Raw genomic sequence first — 20,403 nt, forward strand, 5'->3', positions numbered from 1 at the left:
ATATATATTAGTTGTTACAATCAATATTTTAAAGTTATGCACTTTAATTGGAAATCTTATTTTTAGGCTACATATGTTATCTCACATAAGCAAATAGACATTTAAAACCGTGAAACTTTGTGAAAATTGACTTATGAGATTTATAATTGTTTTTTTGGATTGTTCCTACAACACTGAATGACTTTCTTTGAACAGCAAAATAAGCTGCATATAAATCAAATGTGATCTAATTTACTTTCACAAATGTGAATGTTATTTCTAACATAGTAACAGTTTTTTAAAAATTCATTGTTCTATGTTGAGAAGTACGGACAACTTAAACCTACATTTCTTTTTCTCTAAAATTTGGCCGTATTACACTTTTTATTTAATGGCCAGTCTGAAAATAAAAGCACTGTTGGCCTAGGACATTCTGAGATGTAGTCCCCACTGAGGTTTAGTTTTAGTGTCTCTCGACACTGCTGTGGAGTTTTTCCATAGCTGCTGTCCCTATTTGTCACCATCGCTTCGCTCTATATTCTCCCAGCCTCTTTCTCTTTAACTCATTTCCCCTCTTGTCTCTCTGGTTAATGTTCTTTTCCTCCATCCATCCTTTTTTGAAGAGTCAAAATTAGAGGCCAAGAATTCACCCAAGAAATATGGAACGAAATGTTTTCAGACGTTGCGTGTTGTGAAGCAGCTCCAGCCAGCGGTTCGTGTTTTGAGTGGAGAAGTGAGGGACATGGAAAATGATAGAGAGGGGAGAGTTAAGCGCTGCCCGCCCGACCCGTGTCGCGCGCCCTGCGGTTAACTTACAGCACGACTGCATTCTGGCAGAGAGCACACGCCCTGGCAGGACATTCTCACCGCTTCACGGCCCCTGTCTGTGCTGGGCCCCATCCTGTGAATCTGAGTATCATTAGATAAAGACTGGTGTGTCTGCATATTCTGCTTACAATTCACTAAGGTGTTGTTCAATCACAGGTTTAGGAGCAGATTAGGTCAGATTCATTTGGGTCAAATCTGTTTGGATAATGCTTTCTGTAGACACAGGCTATTTTTAATGGGATGTTGTGCACCATGGGGTGATGATGGCTAGGGGATAAAGTGATGAAGTGTGTGTGTGTGTGTGTGTGTGTATGTATGTGTCGGGGAGCCCATTGTTAAAGATAATGTGACATGCCTAGAGGATGATGAACCTCTTTAGACATCTACAGTCTCAATTAACTGGCAGAGTATTATACAAACCTTCTCCTTGTATGTCATTCTCGTCTTGTGCACATTCAAACATGCAGCTTTGGCACAAGTAACAGTTTTTACTAGTGTTACTAATTCTGCAAAATCTGGGCATGAACTAACTTGAGCAGTTTGTCGTTCATACTTCTGTTCTTTCTCTCTTTTAACTATTTTCTTTCTTTTCTCCTATAACTCTCCGTCCGCTTTCTTATTGTCCAGTGATTTCTCCATCTATTTAGATTATATTTTTATCCTTGTTTATTCATATTTTAAATGGCACCAAATCAGCATTAGAATGTTTTCTGAAGGATCATGTGACAATGAAGACTGGAGTAATGACTGCTGAAAATTCAGCTTTGTCGTCATATAAATAAATTACATTTTAAATATACTTTCAAATAGAAAACAGCTATTTAAAATGTTTAAATCTAAAATATTTTTATCCAAAGCAACTTACAAATGAGGACAATAGAACCAATCAATTTTTTTATTATAATATTTATTTATACATATTTAAATATTTATTTAAATATAATATAATAATATTTCATTATTCACTTTTAAGCCATTTCAGAGCAAATTCACAAATACCAAAATATATACTGAATATTGTTAAAAAGCTGAAAAATATTGAAACATTTTTTGGCTGTTATATCTCAGACCTATCGGGCTTGCTGACCTTTCATATTTCTTTCTCTTTTTTTTTTTTTTGCGAGTGATGCATGGAGACATGTGAGCTTAGGATGATTAAATTCCACTTCAATGACACAAAAAGAGAAAGATCACTGGAAATATGGTTCTTGACTTATGTAGCCCACAACACATTGTGGTTTTCCCATTGTAAAACTTCTCTTTCTAAAAAAATTAGCATCTTTCAGGTTTTTTATTAATCTAAATGTGGCGTATTGACTTTCATGTCCTGTGGTTTTGAAACTTATTAAAATATGTATGTAGATTATGGCATTTGTTGCAGGTTTGCTTTTGCGTGTTCAGTGTTTGTGTGCGTGTGCGTGTCAGAAGCTCTTCCTGTTGAAGTGCCCATATTTGTCATGCTGTTGCTGAAAACTGATGACTCACAAAGGCTTGTCCACTTCTTTCCTCAATGTGTGTCTGGCTTTGTGTGTATGTGTGTCTGTGTAATGCTGTGGTTGCTTGTTATTACATATGTCCTTCCGTCTCTGCATTTTATATTTTATACTTTTAAGTTTTTCTTCTCTTCAGTTGGGTGGATATAAGCTATCTGAATCATTCAGTTCTTTTTGAATTAAAAAAATTCTCTATCAATCACTACTGTTTTAAGTTTACATGTGTTTTCCGTGAGGAAGCTGAAGGTTTGTGGTTTTTCTCTTAAACATAAGACATCACATGGCCCAGTGGCTTGACTTTGCGTGCAAGACCTTTGCGTGTGCAGGAAAAATCTGATTGATCTTCAGGACCGCTTGCATGGAGTTGCATGTTATTGATGACCTTATTTTACCAGCATAACAAGGTGCAATAAACCATGGACATAAATAACGGCAAGTTCGGTTCAAATGTTCCCCATAAGATGTTAACCAATGAAATAAACCTCAAACCTTCTATCATATGTTTTCCACTTTAGGATTTGGGCGGTGTATGTTTTGGATCCTAAGTGATCTTTGATCCTTAATTGCATTTTTGAAACGTACACACAACTGCATATATTTTCAAAATCAATTTGTCGGTAGGTTGTCAGAACAACTAGTCATTTTAGAAAGCGCTGTATAATTAGGCTTCTTTAGCATCCACCAGACACTGATCTGACACATTTAGACCTTTCAAAAGTTTGGAGTTGGCAAGATTTAAAAAAAATGTTTTTGAAAGTCTTTTTTTGCTTGCCAAGTCTAGATATATTTGATCAAAAATACAGTAAAAACAGTAATAAATATTAATATAATTTAAAATAACTGCTTCATATTTTTATAAATAATAATCATTTTAAAATGTAATTATTCCTGTGATGACAAAGCTGAATTTTCAGAAGTCTTACTCCAGTCTTCAGTGTCACATGATCCTTCAGAAATCATTCTAATATGCTGACTGGTGCTCATAAAAAAAAAAAAAAATCTTATTATTATAAATGTTGAAAGCAGTTGTGCTGCTTAATATTTTTTCTGGAAACTTTTTTTCAGGATATTTTGATTAGAAAGTTCAAAAGAACAGCGATTATTTAAAATAATAGAAATCTTTTGGTACATTATAAATGTTTAACTGTCACTATTGATCAATATAATGCATCCTTGCTGAATATTAAAAAGTATAAAAAAAAAAAACTGACCCCAAACTTTTAAATGGTAGTGTATTTGCACCCTTCTATGTAAACGACTAACTGACTATAGCCTTTCATTGCACAAAACCATAATAGAAACAAACGGAGGTGTATAGAGATTATGCACAATAGGAACATTGCTTACAGCAGGTGGTTTGAAGTCTGACAGTAATTGTCTTGAAATGTATTGTTGAAGGTGTTAAATTTGATACAAAAGTGGTGATTTATTGGCTGAGGTGGTGTTGCTTAAAAGGGGATGAATTTAAAGAGTTTTGCCATCTAAAAGTTACACTGCAGGCTAGGGGTGGGCGGTATAACCCAAAATTCTGTTTCACCGTATAACTAATTTTAATTCACGTTAACAATATATTTCACAATATAGTTCTTTATATATGTAGCTCTTCTGAAAATCGACAAAAAGGGCTTTAGATAATAAATAAACTCAAATACTTTAGAAATGAAAAGTACTTCGCCTTGTTCTTTTATTTGATAAATTATTTATTTAGTAGAAACACACTCAACTTTTAGATGAACTGCCCCCAACTGACTGATATTAAATGCAACTTGTAGGTGCAATTAAACTTTAAATAAGGTGTTTCTGAATTATTTTTAAATCTAATGTTATTGTTTTACTTCGATCAGTTTATAATATCTAAAATATTTTATATTGAACTATTCTATTCATAATCAATTACATTTACTTTTAATTTTGTAGGACACTATTAATACTAGTTATATTGTTTACATTTGTTCTCTGGTACCTGCTTATTATACTGCGTTTTAAGGGGCTTGTTTAGCTCTTTTTGTGATAACTGGCAACCCTTCACCTGGAGCTTTATTCAAGAGAGGAAAGAGATCAACAGTGACTCGGAGAACAGCAGTATGCAAACTGAACATCAACTACTGTTAGTACTGCTGACTAAGTAGTTTAAATTATACACACCCTTATAACCGTGTCCACGTTGAATGCAATTCTGGTGTGTAAAAATTAACTGTACACATAAGGGGTGGAAAGATGTACATCTATTCATTATTTAAGGCTATTTCTATTCATTACGACATTGACATATGAACTGTTGTAGTCAAGTAAGCTTAATTCATAACGCTTCCTCCGTTGTGAGCCTGTGCGCTCCTCTAAACTGTCCAGGTGCTGCATTGCTCTCGCGGTTGACTGCTGCACCTTTGATGCACCTTTGTTCCGACAATATCACGTTATGAACAACCCTTTAGAAAACTGAATACTTTCTGGATCCTCCTGGGCTGCGTTTTCCAAAAGCATGGTAAACCTAAGTTGATCGTAGCTCCAGTGGTGACAATGGTTCTACAAGTAACTTAGGCTCACGATGCTTTTGGGAAACGCAGCCCAGATCTGCTCGTTCGTCTTTCCCCGTGTTTCTTTTCATTTTTAAATTTAATTAACTTATGCATTTAGCAGACGCTTTGGATAAAGCGACTTACAGTGCATTCAGGCTATACATTTTTTACCAGTATGTGTGTTCCCTGGGAATCGAACCCACGACCTTTTGCGCTGCTAACGCAATGCTCTACTACTGAGCCACAGGAACATTTCTTTGACAAATGGCAGCGAATAGCACTTATTTACAAATGGCACTTATTTACATGTTGCCGTATACACGGAATAAAACAATCTCTTACGGTTTACATTTTGTACCGCGGTAACGATACATACCATCATACCGCCCAGCCCTACTGCTGACACATTAAAACCCTCTCTGATAAGCCACATCTCAAAATTTAGCCTCTTTTAACGCACTGTTGCCAAAAAAAATGTGTAGAGTCTTACTGGTCGACCTCACTATAGTCAGCAGTTTGCTGACTAACTGACCATGTTGACCCAACTTTCAAGAAACAGATGGTATAACGTAATTTAGCTCAGGGCTATACTGTCAGATCTTTGATTATTATGCTAACAGAAGATGTGTTATGGTTTTTCCCAGCACCCCTGCAAATGGTGATGGCCATCAATAACTCTCTTCTGAGATGCTTTGTAAACACTGCTGGTGTTTTTGTGAATTGTCAGGTTGCCGGATATCAAAGCTGAACCCTGTTGATGAGAAAACACTTGAGCATTGAAGGGAAATGTCGAAAGTCTCGGAATGTTCCTGCTTTGGTGCCTGTAATCACGAATCAGACGTGCAGCTGATTTCATGTGCTCTGCACATTCTTGTCTTTGCACTGTTGAGGGAATTCACTAGCATTTGGCGATACGGGTACATTTTATCCGTGGATAGGAGAGGACTCTGCTCAGTAGAGATTGTCCTTTCTGAAGTACACGAGCCAAATCCATGTCGGAGATGGCCACTGAGTCTTCTTTTTCTGAACACACACACACACACACACGGCAGGTTATTAGAAGTATCAAAGGTATCAGATGACATGGGCCTGAGGAAGATGACATCACCAGATCTGCAGGAATTCACCATTCGTGTGTGTCCTGTGAGGCTGGGAGGTTCAGCACCGTTCAATATTCACTCGCTTCACGACGCTCACTGACATACAAGATCTTAGATAAAACTGTATGCAACCTGTCAGATAGGATTTGTCTTTAGCATTCTAAATGACTCGAAAATCATTTAGCATGACAAAACATTTGACAGTGCATGACAAACTACTATAGGTTTAGACTAGTACTGTGTCTTAACTAGACATACCGTCATAAAATAAGCAATAACATTTAATAAGCTGTCATTTATTTATTTATTTATTTGATTGATTGATTGTCATATCTAGCCATGACTGCGACCAAAGACAAGCTGTTTTGTCTGAATTGGTTTCTGTTTTTGTGGGTAGCCGCACCCACTGAGAAATTTCATTGGTTGAAAATCATGTTGCTTTTATAAAAATGCTGACAATAAATACCATTAAATAAATAGCGATAAATTACCCCGTCCAACAAAGAAGAAGCAACTTTGGCATCACTACTAGGATTTTCTGTCATCAAATCCTTCCACTTTGTGTATGCTGTACTGATTTTTTACGCTCATATTTTTAGTTTGAGCCAGGTCTAGTCACATTTATTTATATAGCACATTATACAATACTGATTGTTTCAAACTGTTTCACATTAATGAACAGGAAAATAACAGTGTTGATGCAAATTTCATCAATTAAGACTTCAGTTTCGGCTTTAAAGAAGCTCTACAATAGTATCATTATTCAGCTCAAATTAGTTCAATGTAGATGCAATTCAATTCAATAATAGAGTCAGTGTTGCAAAATTCATCAATTATGAAGAAAATTTGGTTCAGCTATAAAGCAGCTCTTCAGAAGACCGTAGTGTCATTGTTCAGCTCAAAGTCAGTTCAAGTTTTGTTCTCATCATACAGGGTCAGTGCAGTCAAATCAGTAATATTACTGAATATTAAATGTATTTTAAGCCCCAGCTGAAAAATCAGAATCAGAATCAGAATGAGCTTTATTGCCAGGTATGTTTACACATACGAGGAATTTGTTTTCGTGACAGAAGCTTCCACAGTGTAACAGAATGACAGTGACAGAACAAAAAACACAGATAATAATAAAAAAAATATATATAAATAAATAAAAATAGAACAAGTAAAATAAGGAATAAAAAATATACAAATCGACAATCGACAATTGTATGTCCAGGTATAGAACAATAGACAGTTGTAGCGAATGTCCAGCAATTCGTCTCTGGTGAAAGTGATTGCAGGAATATAACTAAAGACAGGACAAACTAACAAAAACATAAAAACAACTGCGGAGCACGCCACGGAGGCAGCCATCAGCGTCGGCGCCATCGTGAATATAAGCCAAAGGCAGCAGTGGGAAGGAACCAAAACTCCATGTTTGTCTTTTCTGCTTCTTCAGACATACAGGTACTGATTCGTTGTCTCCACTGGTAGAAGATGATTTTTGCTCTTTGCATCTCCAAACAACACTATGCTACTAGCATATCTTCAGAAGCGACAACCAATGAGAGTAAAGATTCTCTCCCATGATTTCAAAATGCCAAAATACTTTGAGGGGAGTGCTCTGCACAGCACAGATTTTCTGCTGGAAACTTGAATAGGCCAGTGTGTGAAGTTACATTTACTTTAAGAGTTAGTCAATAGTCCTCCTGTTAGTCTTGGTGCATTGAGCCTGTCTCTTGTCTTGTAGGAAAGGATTATTGTCGAAGTACAACCCTTTCACCTCTCTTCCCTCTCATACTTCCCCTCCCACCCTCATGTTCAATTCAATTTTTCAATTCAAGTTTATTTGTATAGCGCTTTTCACGATACAAATCGTTGCAAAGCAACTTTACAGCAAATTAAGTTTCTACAATATTTAGTGGTAGCTTATCAGTGGTGACTGTCAGTTAATGTACATATGGCAGTATGTACGGAAAAATCATTTAAAGACGTAATCAATTAAAGACGTAGTCAAACAGACGATGAACAGTATTAACAGCAGTTATTATATGATGCAATCAAACTTATAGCAAAATGTGGTAGTTCTGTATGTTGTTTCAGGGTTGGCATCATCTGAGGTCCTCTGAGGGGTTGGCATCATCTCTTCTCAGGTGTTCTGGATCCAGACTGAAGCTTGTGTAAATCCTAGTTACCACGGGATGTCAATCCCGTGGCAAAAACAGAGAAACAAAATAGAGACATAATTAGCGTAGCTGCTGTTCCAACCAAGCAAAATGTATTTGTTTAACCCAAACTAAAGAATAATAATAATGTGCATTTGAATATTACTAAGGGGCAACATGTATATTGAAAATAGCAGAGGACCTAGGACAGATCCTTGTGGCACTCCATATTTTACTGGTGATAATTGAGATGACTCCCCATTTGAACAAAGTGGTAGCGATCGGACAGGTAGGATCTTCATAGAGATCTTTTTTTTTTTTTTTGCAGGAAGGAGCACAATTGAGCAGACAACTTTTTTTTAGCTTGGTGGAGTAGTCTCATTTAGACCAATATAATCATTTGGTTTTAGCCAGGTTTCAGAGTGTCCAGACAGAGTGTCCACATTTAGCAAGCTAATTTATGTTTGCACATGCTGGGATGTTTTTCATTAGTTAACTGAGGTAATTGGAAGACTGACACGAAATCGAAATTCTTTGATTATGAGCTAAGAGATTTTGTGCCGTTTGACTTGTGTACACACACACACACACACTGCTGTCCTTTTGCCCTTTTTCTTACCCCCCTCTTCCCCTTCTTTTTATTTTAAAGACCCCCAGCTGGAAAGCTGAGGTTTTTGGCCACAGTGTTTGTGTGCTTTCTGCAAGCAACACATAGTTGCACTCACCAGAGAATTGGCTAATCAAACTTGGGCCTGTGTTTCTAGTCAAGCTCTGGAGGTTTGGTTTTTGAAGCGCATACAGGCCTTCAGAAGGCTTTCTCTTTAAAGAAACGCACACACATACACCACATGCTTTCACCAGAACCCTCTACAATAGCACTTCTAAAGTGGTTTTACAGGTCTGAAACAAGGATGTGTTTTAAAAACTCAAAACTGTGGCATTGAAGTTAAAGCACACGAGTGAAAAGCAAAGTAGAAGTCATAGAGATTTGCAGATTTTATGAAAATGCTTATCAAAAATGTAATCTTGCCTGTTTCAGTTATGTATTTTTGTTTTATCTATGATAACGTTATACCAAAGTCCCTTTAAGCCAAATCAGGTCACTTGGCAGCCATAAAAGTACAGCTCCATTCAACAACTTAAATGGGGGAAGGACCAAAAGTCTGTCGAAATTACGTCTCAGTAACATACTTAAATTAAATCAGGTTAAAATCTGACAACAATGTCTCGATATAATGTGGTTCTTAAACTCAAATAATGCTAAAAAAAAGTGCTGGTCCAACTATAATGTGCAAGTGCGTTCTAGAGTAAACAAACAGAGGATTGGCTCTTTTAACTGTAAGGCGGGACTTTCATTCCTATAGCCACCGTATTGAGCGTAATGATTCCTCCCATTCAAATTTACGTGCTGACCATCTCTGGTTATACCACTTCAGTTTGAGGTGAGTGTGTGCTGGTGAGGTGGATGTGTTCGTTCGTTCGTTCGTTCGTTCATTCATTCATTCATTCATTCATTTATTCACCTGGCAAAGGTAAAAAAAAAAAAATGCATATGCTATTAATTTTTAAAAACATATTAGAGTACTTGGCTACAGCATTACTCAAAATTTAGTTCTTAGTAATATTTTAGTAATATTTTCTGTCTTATGTGCTTCTTTTTCTTCTGTGATTTCAGAGAAGCCATGCGGAATTACCTGAAGGAACGAGGAGACCAAACTGTGCTCATCCTACACGCTAAAGTTGCACAGAAATCATACGGCAATGAAAAAAGGTAAATGACAACTATGATTCATGATGAATTCATGAGGTGAAATGTAAAATGTGTTTTGACCTTATAGCAAGTGTAAATACTGAACATTTGCAATATTTCTTATTTAATCTCTGGTGTTTGCATTGCGACTCACAGTTTTTTTTAGCATCTTACCCCATGAGCGTTGCAATTTTAAGACACATTAAAGAGTTTCACTTTTAACCCCTGTTCCATTTCCAAGCTCTCCATCTATCTGTTTTTGAGCACAAAAACTGATCCCATGGCCATGTGAAACCCCTTATACCATCCATCTATTCCCTAAGGTAGGAAAATTAGATTTTTAGGGAAGAGTGCAGTAAGATGAAGAGGTGAAAGGACAAGAGAAGGAAAGAACATTTAAGAAGAAAAAAAGGAGTGAGAGAGGGGCTGATAAGAAAAGAACCAAATAATGACAGGAAAGAGAAAAGAAATGATTAAGGAGGCGAGGTGATATGAGACGGGGAAGTGAAGGAGAGAAGGTCAGCGGAAAGCGAGACAAGATGATAACTGTAGAGAAACACAGTGTCTGGGGAACTGATGTCGCGGTTACAGCTCTCTCGGCCTCATTTGGCAGAGAGACAGCGCTGTTATTCGTGGACAGCACAGCCAAAACCTGGACACATGTCAAGAGCGACAGAATACCAGATGAGAGCCAGAGAGAACAAAAGTGTGCGCTTCATGAAATCATATACATGTGTTCTGTAATCAGAGATGGTTTATGACTAGGAAGTGTATCATTTAGCTTCAATTGAAAATGAATGTGAAGCACTCGACTTATTGCACCAGTTCTGCTTCTTTGCATGTCCTTGTGACCCCTGTTGACTTTTAAAACAGCTAATGGCTTTTTTTAATGTTGCTAACTTGTCCCAGTCCCAGTGCTACAAACATAAGTGATTTATCGAATCATGTGGTTTGTTAAGAACTAAGAAGAGGTGTGGTTTACATTTTGGTTTACAGTTTTTGCCTAGCAGACAATAGAACCATGCAATGTCCCGGCAACCACCCTGGCAACTGCATAACAGTGTTCTAACAACCACTCCTGACACCCTAGCAACTGCATAACAATACTTTAACCATTACCCATGACATCCTAGCAATCACACTGCAACGCCCTGTCAGTCACCAAAGACACCGTAGCTAGCAACTACACAGCGGTGCCCTGACAACCACCCAGGACACCCTAGCATCCCCATCCTGACACTATAGCAACACACTTAAAACCACCCGGAGCACCCTGTTAACCCCATAGCAATGCCCTGTGCCCTAATGCATTATGATGGTCTTTGTAGCTATGTATAGTAATGCTGTGGATTTACATGGTCATAGAAATTGCATCATAAATGTTAGCTAGATTAAACCAGCACAGTTTCATTCTTGTCAGTGACAAATTGATACAGATCAAACTCCCAAGGCTAGTGGTCCAGACTAAGACATGAATCTTTCACTATTAGGATGTGAAAGTAGACTTCAGACTCGTCTTTTCCTTTTTCATTTCAAAGACACCAATACAGAAGCTACTGAACAGAACAAATGAGGCTGTCATGTATATGGGTGAAACATGATTGGGGTTGGGTCTGCCCCCTAACCCATGTCTACATGTGTGTTTCAGTCTGACTGGATGTGGAACTGCTGTTATTCCCCTTTTATTGCACCAGTTTTCAGATATTAGCTGCAGTTGCGTGCCATGAGTATTCCCCCGCCTCATGTCTAGACGAGTATCTCTCCAAGATGAGGTGCAGTGAGCTGATATCGTCACCCACAGAGATCACGGCTTTAATGTCAAGTACAGATTTCGTGCTTCTGTGTTCAAGGTCATGCTGATTGATATCGGTTTGCTCCAACATCCCTTTAATGATGTAGGCCACAATAAACATGAGATGAGTAAAGATGACATAGCCCTCAACCTCTGATGGGAGTTCTGAAATGTACCTTCTGCTTAGGTTTGGGTTTTGTGTGTTTTTGACCATCTGATGGTGGTTTCTTGAGTTTGTCCTGAAAGTGAGAGCTGTATCAACACTACACATGTGCTGCCACCTAGTGCTGATCTGAAGTAATTCTGATAGGTTATGTACATTTGATGTATAATGTACAGTTGTTGTACATTCATTCAGTGAACAGTTGTGATAATAATTGTATATTTTCTTATTAATGCACCCTTTGCAAAATCTGTTAAAGCTTAATATTTAATGGTAGTTATTTATTTGTAAATTTAAAAAAAAATAATCATTTATTAATTTTAGTTAATCATTTTAGTCATTCATTTGAGTTATTTTATGTTTTAAATATTCATTCATTCATTCATTCCTGCCCAAAATCAGCATTTTATTTGTTTGTTAGTTCATTTATTTGTTTTAAATACTATTGAAATAAAGTGTTACCTATTTTTCTCATGAATACACAAATCTCGCCTCCTCCCTGCAGAACTATTGCACAGCCAAAACATTGTACATCTCAGACTCAGACAAACGCAAGCACTTCATGCTGTCGGTGAAGATGTTCTACGGGAACAGCACAGACATCGGCGTCTTCCTCAGCAAGAGGATCAAGGTCATCTCCAAACCTTCCAAAAAAAAACAGTCCCTCAAAAACGCAGACCGTGAGTATTCACTACCCACATTATGCTCAAAGGAAACACTTGCAGTACAATGCTTTTAAGACTGTTTGACAGTTTTAGAATGAATGATGACACTGTTATATTAAAGATATATATAAGAAATAATAAAAGACATATTATAGGGAAATAGGATGTTAGACAGGGCTTTCGATTCAGATAACGTAGTTTGAAGTCTCCGTGGTTTTGCTCTAACAGAGTTATGTCTTTCTCCTGTGTGCAGTCTGTATAGCATCAGGAACGAAAGTGGCGTTATTTAACCGACTTCGCTCGCAGACGGTCAGTACACGTTACCTGCACGTCGAGGGAGGAAACTTCCACGCCAGCTCACAGCAGTGGGGAGCCTTCTACATCCACCTCTGTAAGTCTTTGTGCACATTTCTGTGGAGTATTGTTGATTGCCAAATCGTTAAAGAACTGATCAAGGGGCGTAATCCCTGCCAAAACTTGGATATAAACTACCGTTCAAAAGTTTGGGGTTGATAAGAAAGAAAGGATGCACTTGAAAATAACAAATGCAGGAAAAAATTATCACACTTCACGTTAGCGTTTTCAAATACATCTGAATAAAATAAATGAACATCTAGGAGAGTGTTTCAACAATTGTAGCTGAGGTGAGTTTGTCTCAAACTTTATATATAATATTCACAAATTTTTAAAAGGTCCCTTATGCTCACCAAGTCTGCATTTATTTTATCAATGATAGTAAAAACAGTAATATTGTTAAATATTATTACAGTAAGGTAACCGTTTCTATTTTAATATATTTTAAGAAGTAATTTATTCCTATGATGACAAAGCTGAATTTTCAGCAGCCATCACTCCAGTCTTCAGTGTCACATGATCCTTCCGAAATCATTCTGGTATGCTGAATTGGTGTACAAGAAATATTTATTATCATTATCAATGTGCTGCTCTATTTTTGTGGAAACCATGGTGCATGATTTTCAGGATTCTTTGATAAATAGAAAGTTTAACATAACATAATTTATTTGAAATATATATTTGTATATTATTTGTGTCTTAACTGTTACTTCTGATCAATTTAATGCATTCTTGCTGAATAGAAGTATCAATTTCTTTCAAAAACAATTCTTTCTGACTAAACACTTAACCAAAGTTCACTTAGTTTATGTAATGTTTATGGGGAAGTTGATCTGAAATCTTATATAACCCTGAGAGCAAAACTGACTATACAGGTGTGCTTGTTTACTATTACTATGTCTCTTAAACAGAACTTGTAATATCTTTCCGAGCCAATACATTGAATCGCAAACAATTGCTTCTGCGGAAGACTTGTTCTTCCTTAGAATCAGCAGCCACAGCCACACCTGTGCAACTTGACTCCTAAAGCCAGCCAGTCAGATCAGAGCTTGTCATTTGGAAAACACGATTGCCATTGTTGTGTATTAGGAGGTGTAAATGCAGCTTAGTAGACCTGTTCCTGTCTATCATGTCATTAATGTCAACCAAACAACAATACTGACAAGAAAGAATGATAAATGAACTTCTCTGTTCTTTATTACTGAAATGAACAATTTGGATTTAATGGAAAAATGCCATTGTCTTATTGCCACCGAAATGTTTGCGTTTTGACAACCATAATGAAAGGTCTGATCACGCAGGATAAGCTTAGTCTTGTTAATTATATTTTAGTGGATGATGAAGAGTCAGAGGGAGAGGAGTTCACTGTGCGAGACGGCTACATTCACTACGGCCACACTGTCAAACTCGTGTGCTCAGTGACGGGCATGGCTCTTCCTCGACTGGTAAGCCCATGTCAATGTGTGTCTCTGTTCCTCTGATGACTTTCTCCATGTTATCATTTCTCTCTATTATCCAGAGGTGTAAAGAGTACCTAAAAACCATACTTGAGTAAAAGTACAGATACCAAAACAAGTCACCAATTCCAAAACAACTTGAGTAAAAGTCTTAGAGTATCTGATTTTAACAGTACTTAAGTATTTTACTTATACTAAATATATGCTCAAAGATGCACTAGTCAAAGCGACATGCCAGTGAAAAACTGTAACGTTGTGGAGAAGCTGCGGAAAACAGGCAGAGGCAAGGATCTATTGTGCTGTATTTAATGGAAAAACTAGAACGAGTACAGTAACTAACTACATTTACTCCAATACTTTACACCTCTGCTATTATCAGATGACAGTATATATAATTAACAGACATTTTTTGGGGTCAGAATCAGTCACTGCTGTGAAGAAAGCAGTTTGGGTAAATGAAGACAACACAATGTTGTCGTCCTGATATTTATGATACTTCTACTGATATTCTTATCAACTTCACTTCCTTTCCTTCATCCCTTGCCTGTCTTTTTCCCGAACATGCGCACACACACAGATCATCCGTAAGGTGGATAAGCAAACCGCCTTGTTGGATGCAGATGACCCTGTCTCCCAGCTGCATAAGTGTGCCTTTTACCTGAAGGATACCGAGAGGATGTACCTGTGCCTTTCTCAAGAGAGGATCATCCAATTTCAAGTGAGTCGCTTTCTGGAAACTTGGAGTAAATGCATCCAAATGCAATGGTTCATTGTGCTAATAATGATGTCTTCAGTAATGTTCATAACGAGAATGTTATAAAGCAGTTTGAGTTTTTATTTTATTGCCAGTCTGAGTTATGCAGGCTGTTTAAAGTTGGAAATATGTATCCTATTAAAATTACTTATCTACACATTTCTTCAATTTAAAGTGTATTGAAAGCATAACTGTTTTCTATTTTAATATATTTCAGAATGTAATGTATTCCTCTGATGGCAAAGCTTTGTGCAGCGGCAATTAATCTTTAGTGTCACATGATCCTTCAGAAACAATTTTAATTCGCTAATTTGGTGCTCAAGAAGCATTTCTTATTGTTAAAGAAAAGTTGTGCTGCTTAATATTTTTGTGGAAACCATGGTATTTTTTCCAGGATTCTTTCATGAATAGAAAGTTCAAAGAACAGCATTTATTTGAAATAAATAATTTGTAACATTATAAATGTCTTTACTTTTTGCTCAATAAAATTAATTTCTTAAAAACAACAACAACTTTTGAACAGTATATATTGGTGGACATAAAACCTTTTATTGATGGCTAGAAGCTCACATGTAAATTAAGAAAACAAATACAAAGAACCAGAAATAGACACAAAAAAACTAGTCAGTAAAAAAGTTACTTTGATGGCAGATTAATATGGATTTTATATTGTAATGTATTTTCTTAGTGGAAGCATTATTTTTGCTTATCTAGTCAGAAAATATTTTCAACAATTTCACATCCATATATGTGTTTATGTATTTATTTATTTAAGTAGCCATCTAAGAAGTAGGATGAAGTCATTCAGTCATTATCACAAAATAAACTCCCTCAGTGTGATACAAGACTCCTGATTTGTGAGTTTATTTTGCAATAATGACTAGTTGATTGTATGTTGTACCTAATATTTTTCTTTGTAAACTGCTATTTTTGTGTTCACAGTATTTAAGTGTGTTTTGCTTGTGTGTGTGTGTGCAGGCTACTCCATGCCCAAAGGAACCAAATAAGGAGATGATAAATGATGGTGCCTCCTGGACAATCATCAGCACTAATAAAGCAGAATACACCTTCTATGAGGGCATGGGCCCTGTACACACCCCCGTCACACCCGTGCCTGTGGTTGAGAGCTTACAGGTAACACACACACACACACACACACACACACAGACTTTTTCCAGAAGCTTACATCTCTTACTTACATTGTCCACTCACAAGTCTCTGCCTGCAGTTGATTGTGTGTGTACACTGTATGTGTGTGTGAGCAGTTAAATGGTGGAGGAGACGTAGCAATGCTGGAGCTGACAGGACAGAACTTCACTCCAAATCTGCGGGTGTGGTTTGGTGATGTAGAGGCTGAGACAATGTACAGGTATGGATGTTATTTGAAAACATATCCATATGGCAAAAAGGAATATAAATCCAAGAGGTTTTGAAATACTGTTAAGTCTATGAACAGATCATTTTATAGTGGCACTTTAAATAAATACAATTATAAACGGGCATCTAAAGGACTTTAATATAAATGTTTATAAGCATGTTTTAGATCTTTAAAAGGTGTGTAAAATACTTGAATAATTGTACATTATTATATTTAAGGAATTTGTACTGTATTATTTTTCAGACTGAATACTTGTATTCTTATGCAATAACATTTTGAAGGCAAAGATGATACTTTTTCATGTAGACCTTTAACGTGTAAGGTGCATATTTCATGGGCCATTATGACTTAAATAATTTCTTCAATTTACAGTTAATGAAATTCATATAAAAAAATAATTTCTATAATAAAATCTAAAATAAGCTGTGGATTAATTAAGTTTCATTTTAACATCTGGTGTGTCCCTTGTTAAAAAGAAGGGCTTACTACATAAATAATATACTTTGAAAGAACATACTTAAGTGCGAACTGAATGTAATGCTAATTGCAATTAAATTAAAATGTATTATGGATTATATTTACATTAAATGCAATTAGGTAAATGTGTAAAGTGCTTTTGACCGACTAAAGTATATCTTTATATATAATTTCATAATTACCTTTATTGAAATATGGTTAAAGAGTACTGCCAAATGTACTGACAAGTGTTTATAGTCGACTGAAATGTACTTTAATGTCATTTATATTGAAAATTGTATGTTTTTGTATATCAGTATACAAATATAAATATATAACCAGTTACTTTATGTACTTTAAAATAAAACCATGACATTAAAAGGCCACTTTTTAAAAGTGAACTGTGCTGTGTTAAGAAAGAGTCCTTGTAATTATATTATATAATCTGCAAACTAAAGTACATAAAAAAACTTAAAGGGTTAGTTCACCCAAAAATGAAAATTCTGTCATTAATTACTCTACCCTCGTGTTGTTCCAAACCCGTAAGACCTTCGTTCATCTTCGGAACACAATTTAAGATATTTTTGATGAAATCTGAGGGCTCTCTGGCCCTCCCATAGACAGCAAGGTAACTACCACGTTCAAGGTCCAGAAAAGTACCAAGATGATCGACAAAGTAGTCTGTGTGACATCAGTGGTTCAACTGTAAAGTTACGAAGCTACGAGAATACATTTTTGCGCAAAGAAAACAAAAGATGAACGAAGGTTTTACGGGTTTTGAACAACACGAGGGTGAGTAATTAATGACAGAATTTTCATTTTTTGGGTGAGCTAACCCTTTAAGGTTTGAAGTACACTACAAGTGCACGTTTAATACAGTTAAGCGCACTATATTTTCACAAGGGAGTCCTAAATCCTTACAAACCTGTTAAATGCAGCAGTAAATGACATGTTAAGCTTTGACAGGCCGTAAGTTGAGTGAAGTGCCTCTGCCTAGTAAAGCCGAAGTGAACAAGACCCCACACATATTGTTTAAAGCCTAATGTGGTCGTTAAAGAAAAATATGTAGTTTTATTACCACTGTCAGTTAAACATATTGCAGGCAGTGACAGACTGAATTATTAATAGACGTGATATTTCCTCTAAAGGTGTGGCGAGAGCATGCTGTGCGTCGTCCCAGACATCTCGGCGTTCCGCGAGGGCTGGCGGTGGGTGCGGCAGCCGGTGCAAGTCCCTGTAACGCTGGTGCGTAACGACGGTATCATCTATTCCACAACGCTCACGTTCACATACACACCCGAACCCGGTCCCCGTCCACACTGCAGCGCGGCTGGTGCCATCCTCCGAGTGGGCAACACCAGCTTGCTCTCCACGACCGGCAACAGCATGGGAGGGAACGGAGAAGCGACTCCCTACGGTGCCAACAGCACATCTAATGCCATCACAGCGTCGTCCTCTAATGCAGCCGCGGCTGTGGTGTTATAACACACGCAGCAGTGCTCACAAACTCACAATGTGCTATGCGTGAAACAATTTCAACAGACTACAAACTGTTTGTAAAATGCTGCATATTGAATTTCAAAATAAAATCCCTGACACGGAAAACAAGGGATAGATAGTTGAAAAAGGCAAAATATTGGAGAAATGGTTCTTCTGTGCCCTCTTGTGGTTTTCTCTAAGCAGCCGGTCTGGTGCTAGCAATAGACGATGCCTGAGAGGAAACACCAGCACCGAGGTCAACAGGTGTAGAAGACATGGAGACAAGACCACAGCAATGATACATCAGCCGTGTACAAAATGCGTAGACTGATGACTTCTACGTTTCTTCCTTGCGGTCTGTGTGTGTGCGATATGGTGAGATGTATCATAGCCTGGGAGGTCTAAAGGTTGTGAGATGACAGTTTTTATGGACCAAGGATATTGTATAAGCTTTAGTAATGGTACATTTTTTTTTTTTTTTCTCCATACCTTTTTTTTTTAATATCAAACATTATAGTGCGCTTTTGTTACCAAATAGGTTCTATTCCTCCTCTGAGCTTCACCCTTTTTTTTTTTCTTCTGTATATAGCAACTTTCATATACGTTGGTTCACTTGGACTACTTCAGTTTTAATGCTTTGTATTTTGTAATACTGTTTTTTTTTTTTTCTTCCCCTTTTTGTTTTCCATTCGGTTTAGTAGTTTTAATTTTTCATTTGGGAGAAACTCAGAGGGCCTGTTTTTTTTAAATCAGTCTTTATCATTTTTATAAAGTCTTTAAACCGAAAAGAGCTTTAAGCAATGCCTCTGCCTTGCCTGCATTACGATATGCGCTAAGCTTCCTTTAAGCATTTCATCGATGTGTCTAGATCTCACAAAAGGAACAATGCCATCTTTCTGTCTTATTCGGGAATATAAACCAGAAAACACAATATAGAGGCTTTGGATGTCTCTTTGATACGGTAGCCATAGTGTAGTTCATTTGTTCTAGAGCACATGTAGGAGCTCGCATATCAGAAAGTTCGCTGTAGTTGGATATTTGTTACGTTAAATTTCTGGCATGAGTGTAGACTCCTACGGTTTTAGTGCCGTTTCCTTTCTAAAATTCTGTTTTTTGTCTTGCTAAACTTCCATTTGCATTTTTTAAATCTCAATTTAAGTCTCAAAAACAGATGATTTTTGGAGACGTGCTCTACTATTAGATGTGGCCTTACTGGAACAAAGGTTCCCTGTTTAGTTCACCCCTTCAAAAGGAGGTTTACAAACGCGACCCGAGGAACCAAGCCTTGCTTTTTGAACATATTGACATGCGATTTTTGATATTAAAACTCCCCTAAACTTTCATTTTTTTTGTTTGGATTCAGAAGATTTAAATGTGTAATAGATACAAACATACCCAAAGATATTATATTGCATTGTTGTCTCTGTTTTTTGAATATTTGGAGAGTATGTCAGGATCTGTGGCCTCTCACACACCAAAAGTAGGAAGCTTTACTCCGTTGGTCATTGATGTTTATCGTGGCCTTGGTGTCTCACCAACTAGTAGACTAGTATTAATGACAAAAACAAAAAAAAACTAGCTGTAATGAACTCATCAACCAGCACTATTAGTGTTTTGTGACTTTCTTTTTTATGTACAGTAATTTAACTTTTGAATTTTATGCGTCCATTTGTAAAAAAAAAAAACCCAAAACAAAAAAAAAAGAAAAAAAAAAAAAAGAAAAAGTGAAACCATTCAGCCATTTGTTTTTTTTCTTTTCCGTGTGTCTGTGGCTCTTAACCCAGTTATGTCCTTGGTGTTTCTCGTCGAAACGGTTGGGTGTTTAGTGTCCCAGTTTGTCCTTACCTTATATGTTATTGTCTGGATAGTAAAAGGACACCATGGGACTAGAATCATGGAAGTTAATGGCCTTTAAATGTGTGTGTGTGTGTCTCAAAGATGTAAGCATACAGCAATACTGTATAGGTCTTGGTCTGTGGAAATAGCCACTGATTTTTCACCAGCCTGATCCACAGCATACGTGGTCATGAAGAACAGCTGGCTCAACTAGAGTCATATTCACTTTCTTTCACACTTCTTCTTCTTCTTCTTCTTC

General features: G+C 36.8%; 1 protein-coding gene and 1 long non-coding RNA gene across 2 annotated transcripts in view; both read left to right on the forward strand.

Annotated features, from left to right (window-relative positions):
- LOC107757907 (uncharacterized) overlaps window positions 1-9,827 on the forward strand; it is an 11,487-nt gene extending 1,660 nt beyond the window's left edge. Inside the window, exon 3 of the long non-coding RNA XR_001641977.1 lies at window positions 9,736-9,827. This is a non-coding gene — a long non-coding RNA (uncharacterized LOC107757907). The remainder of the gene's footprint in view (window positions 1-9,735) is intronic.
- Window positions 9,828-10,301: 474 nt separating this feature from the next.
- On the forward strand, window positions 10,302-18,907 carry LOC107757894 (suppressor of hairless protein homolog). The gene is made up of 8 exons (XM_016575501.1): window positions 10,302-10,328; window positions 12,271-12,445; window positions 12,684-12,821; window positions 14,117-14,229; window positions 14,819-14,959; window positions 15,974-16,129; window positions 16,261-16,364; window positions 17,978-18,907. Exons 1-8 carry the CDS (start codon window positions 10,302-10,304, stop codon window positions 18,312-18,314), a joined length of 1,191 nt encoding a protein of 396 aa, XP_016430987.1. The 3' UTR covers window positions 18,315-18,907.
- Window positions 18,908-20,403: the final 1,496 nt, after the last annotated feature.

Source organism: Sinocyclocheilus rhinocerous, unplaced genomic scaffold, assembly GCF_001515625.1.
Source record: "Sinocyclocheilus rhinocerous isolate Xijiao unplaced genomic scaffold, SAMN03320098_v1.1 scaffold1555, whole genome shotgun sequence".
In the NCBI taxonomy this organism is placed as follows: Eukaryota; Metazoa; Chordata; class Actinopteri; order Cypriniformes; family Cyprinidae; genus Sinocyclocheilus; species Sinocyclocheilus rhinocerous.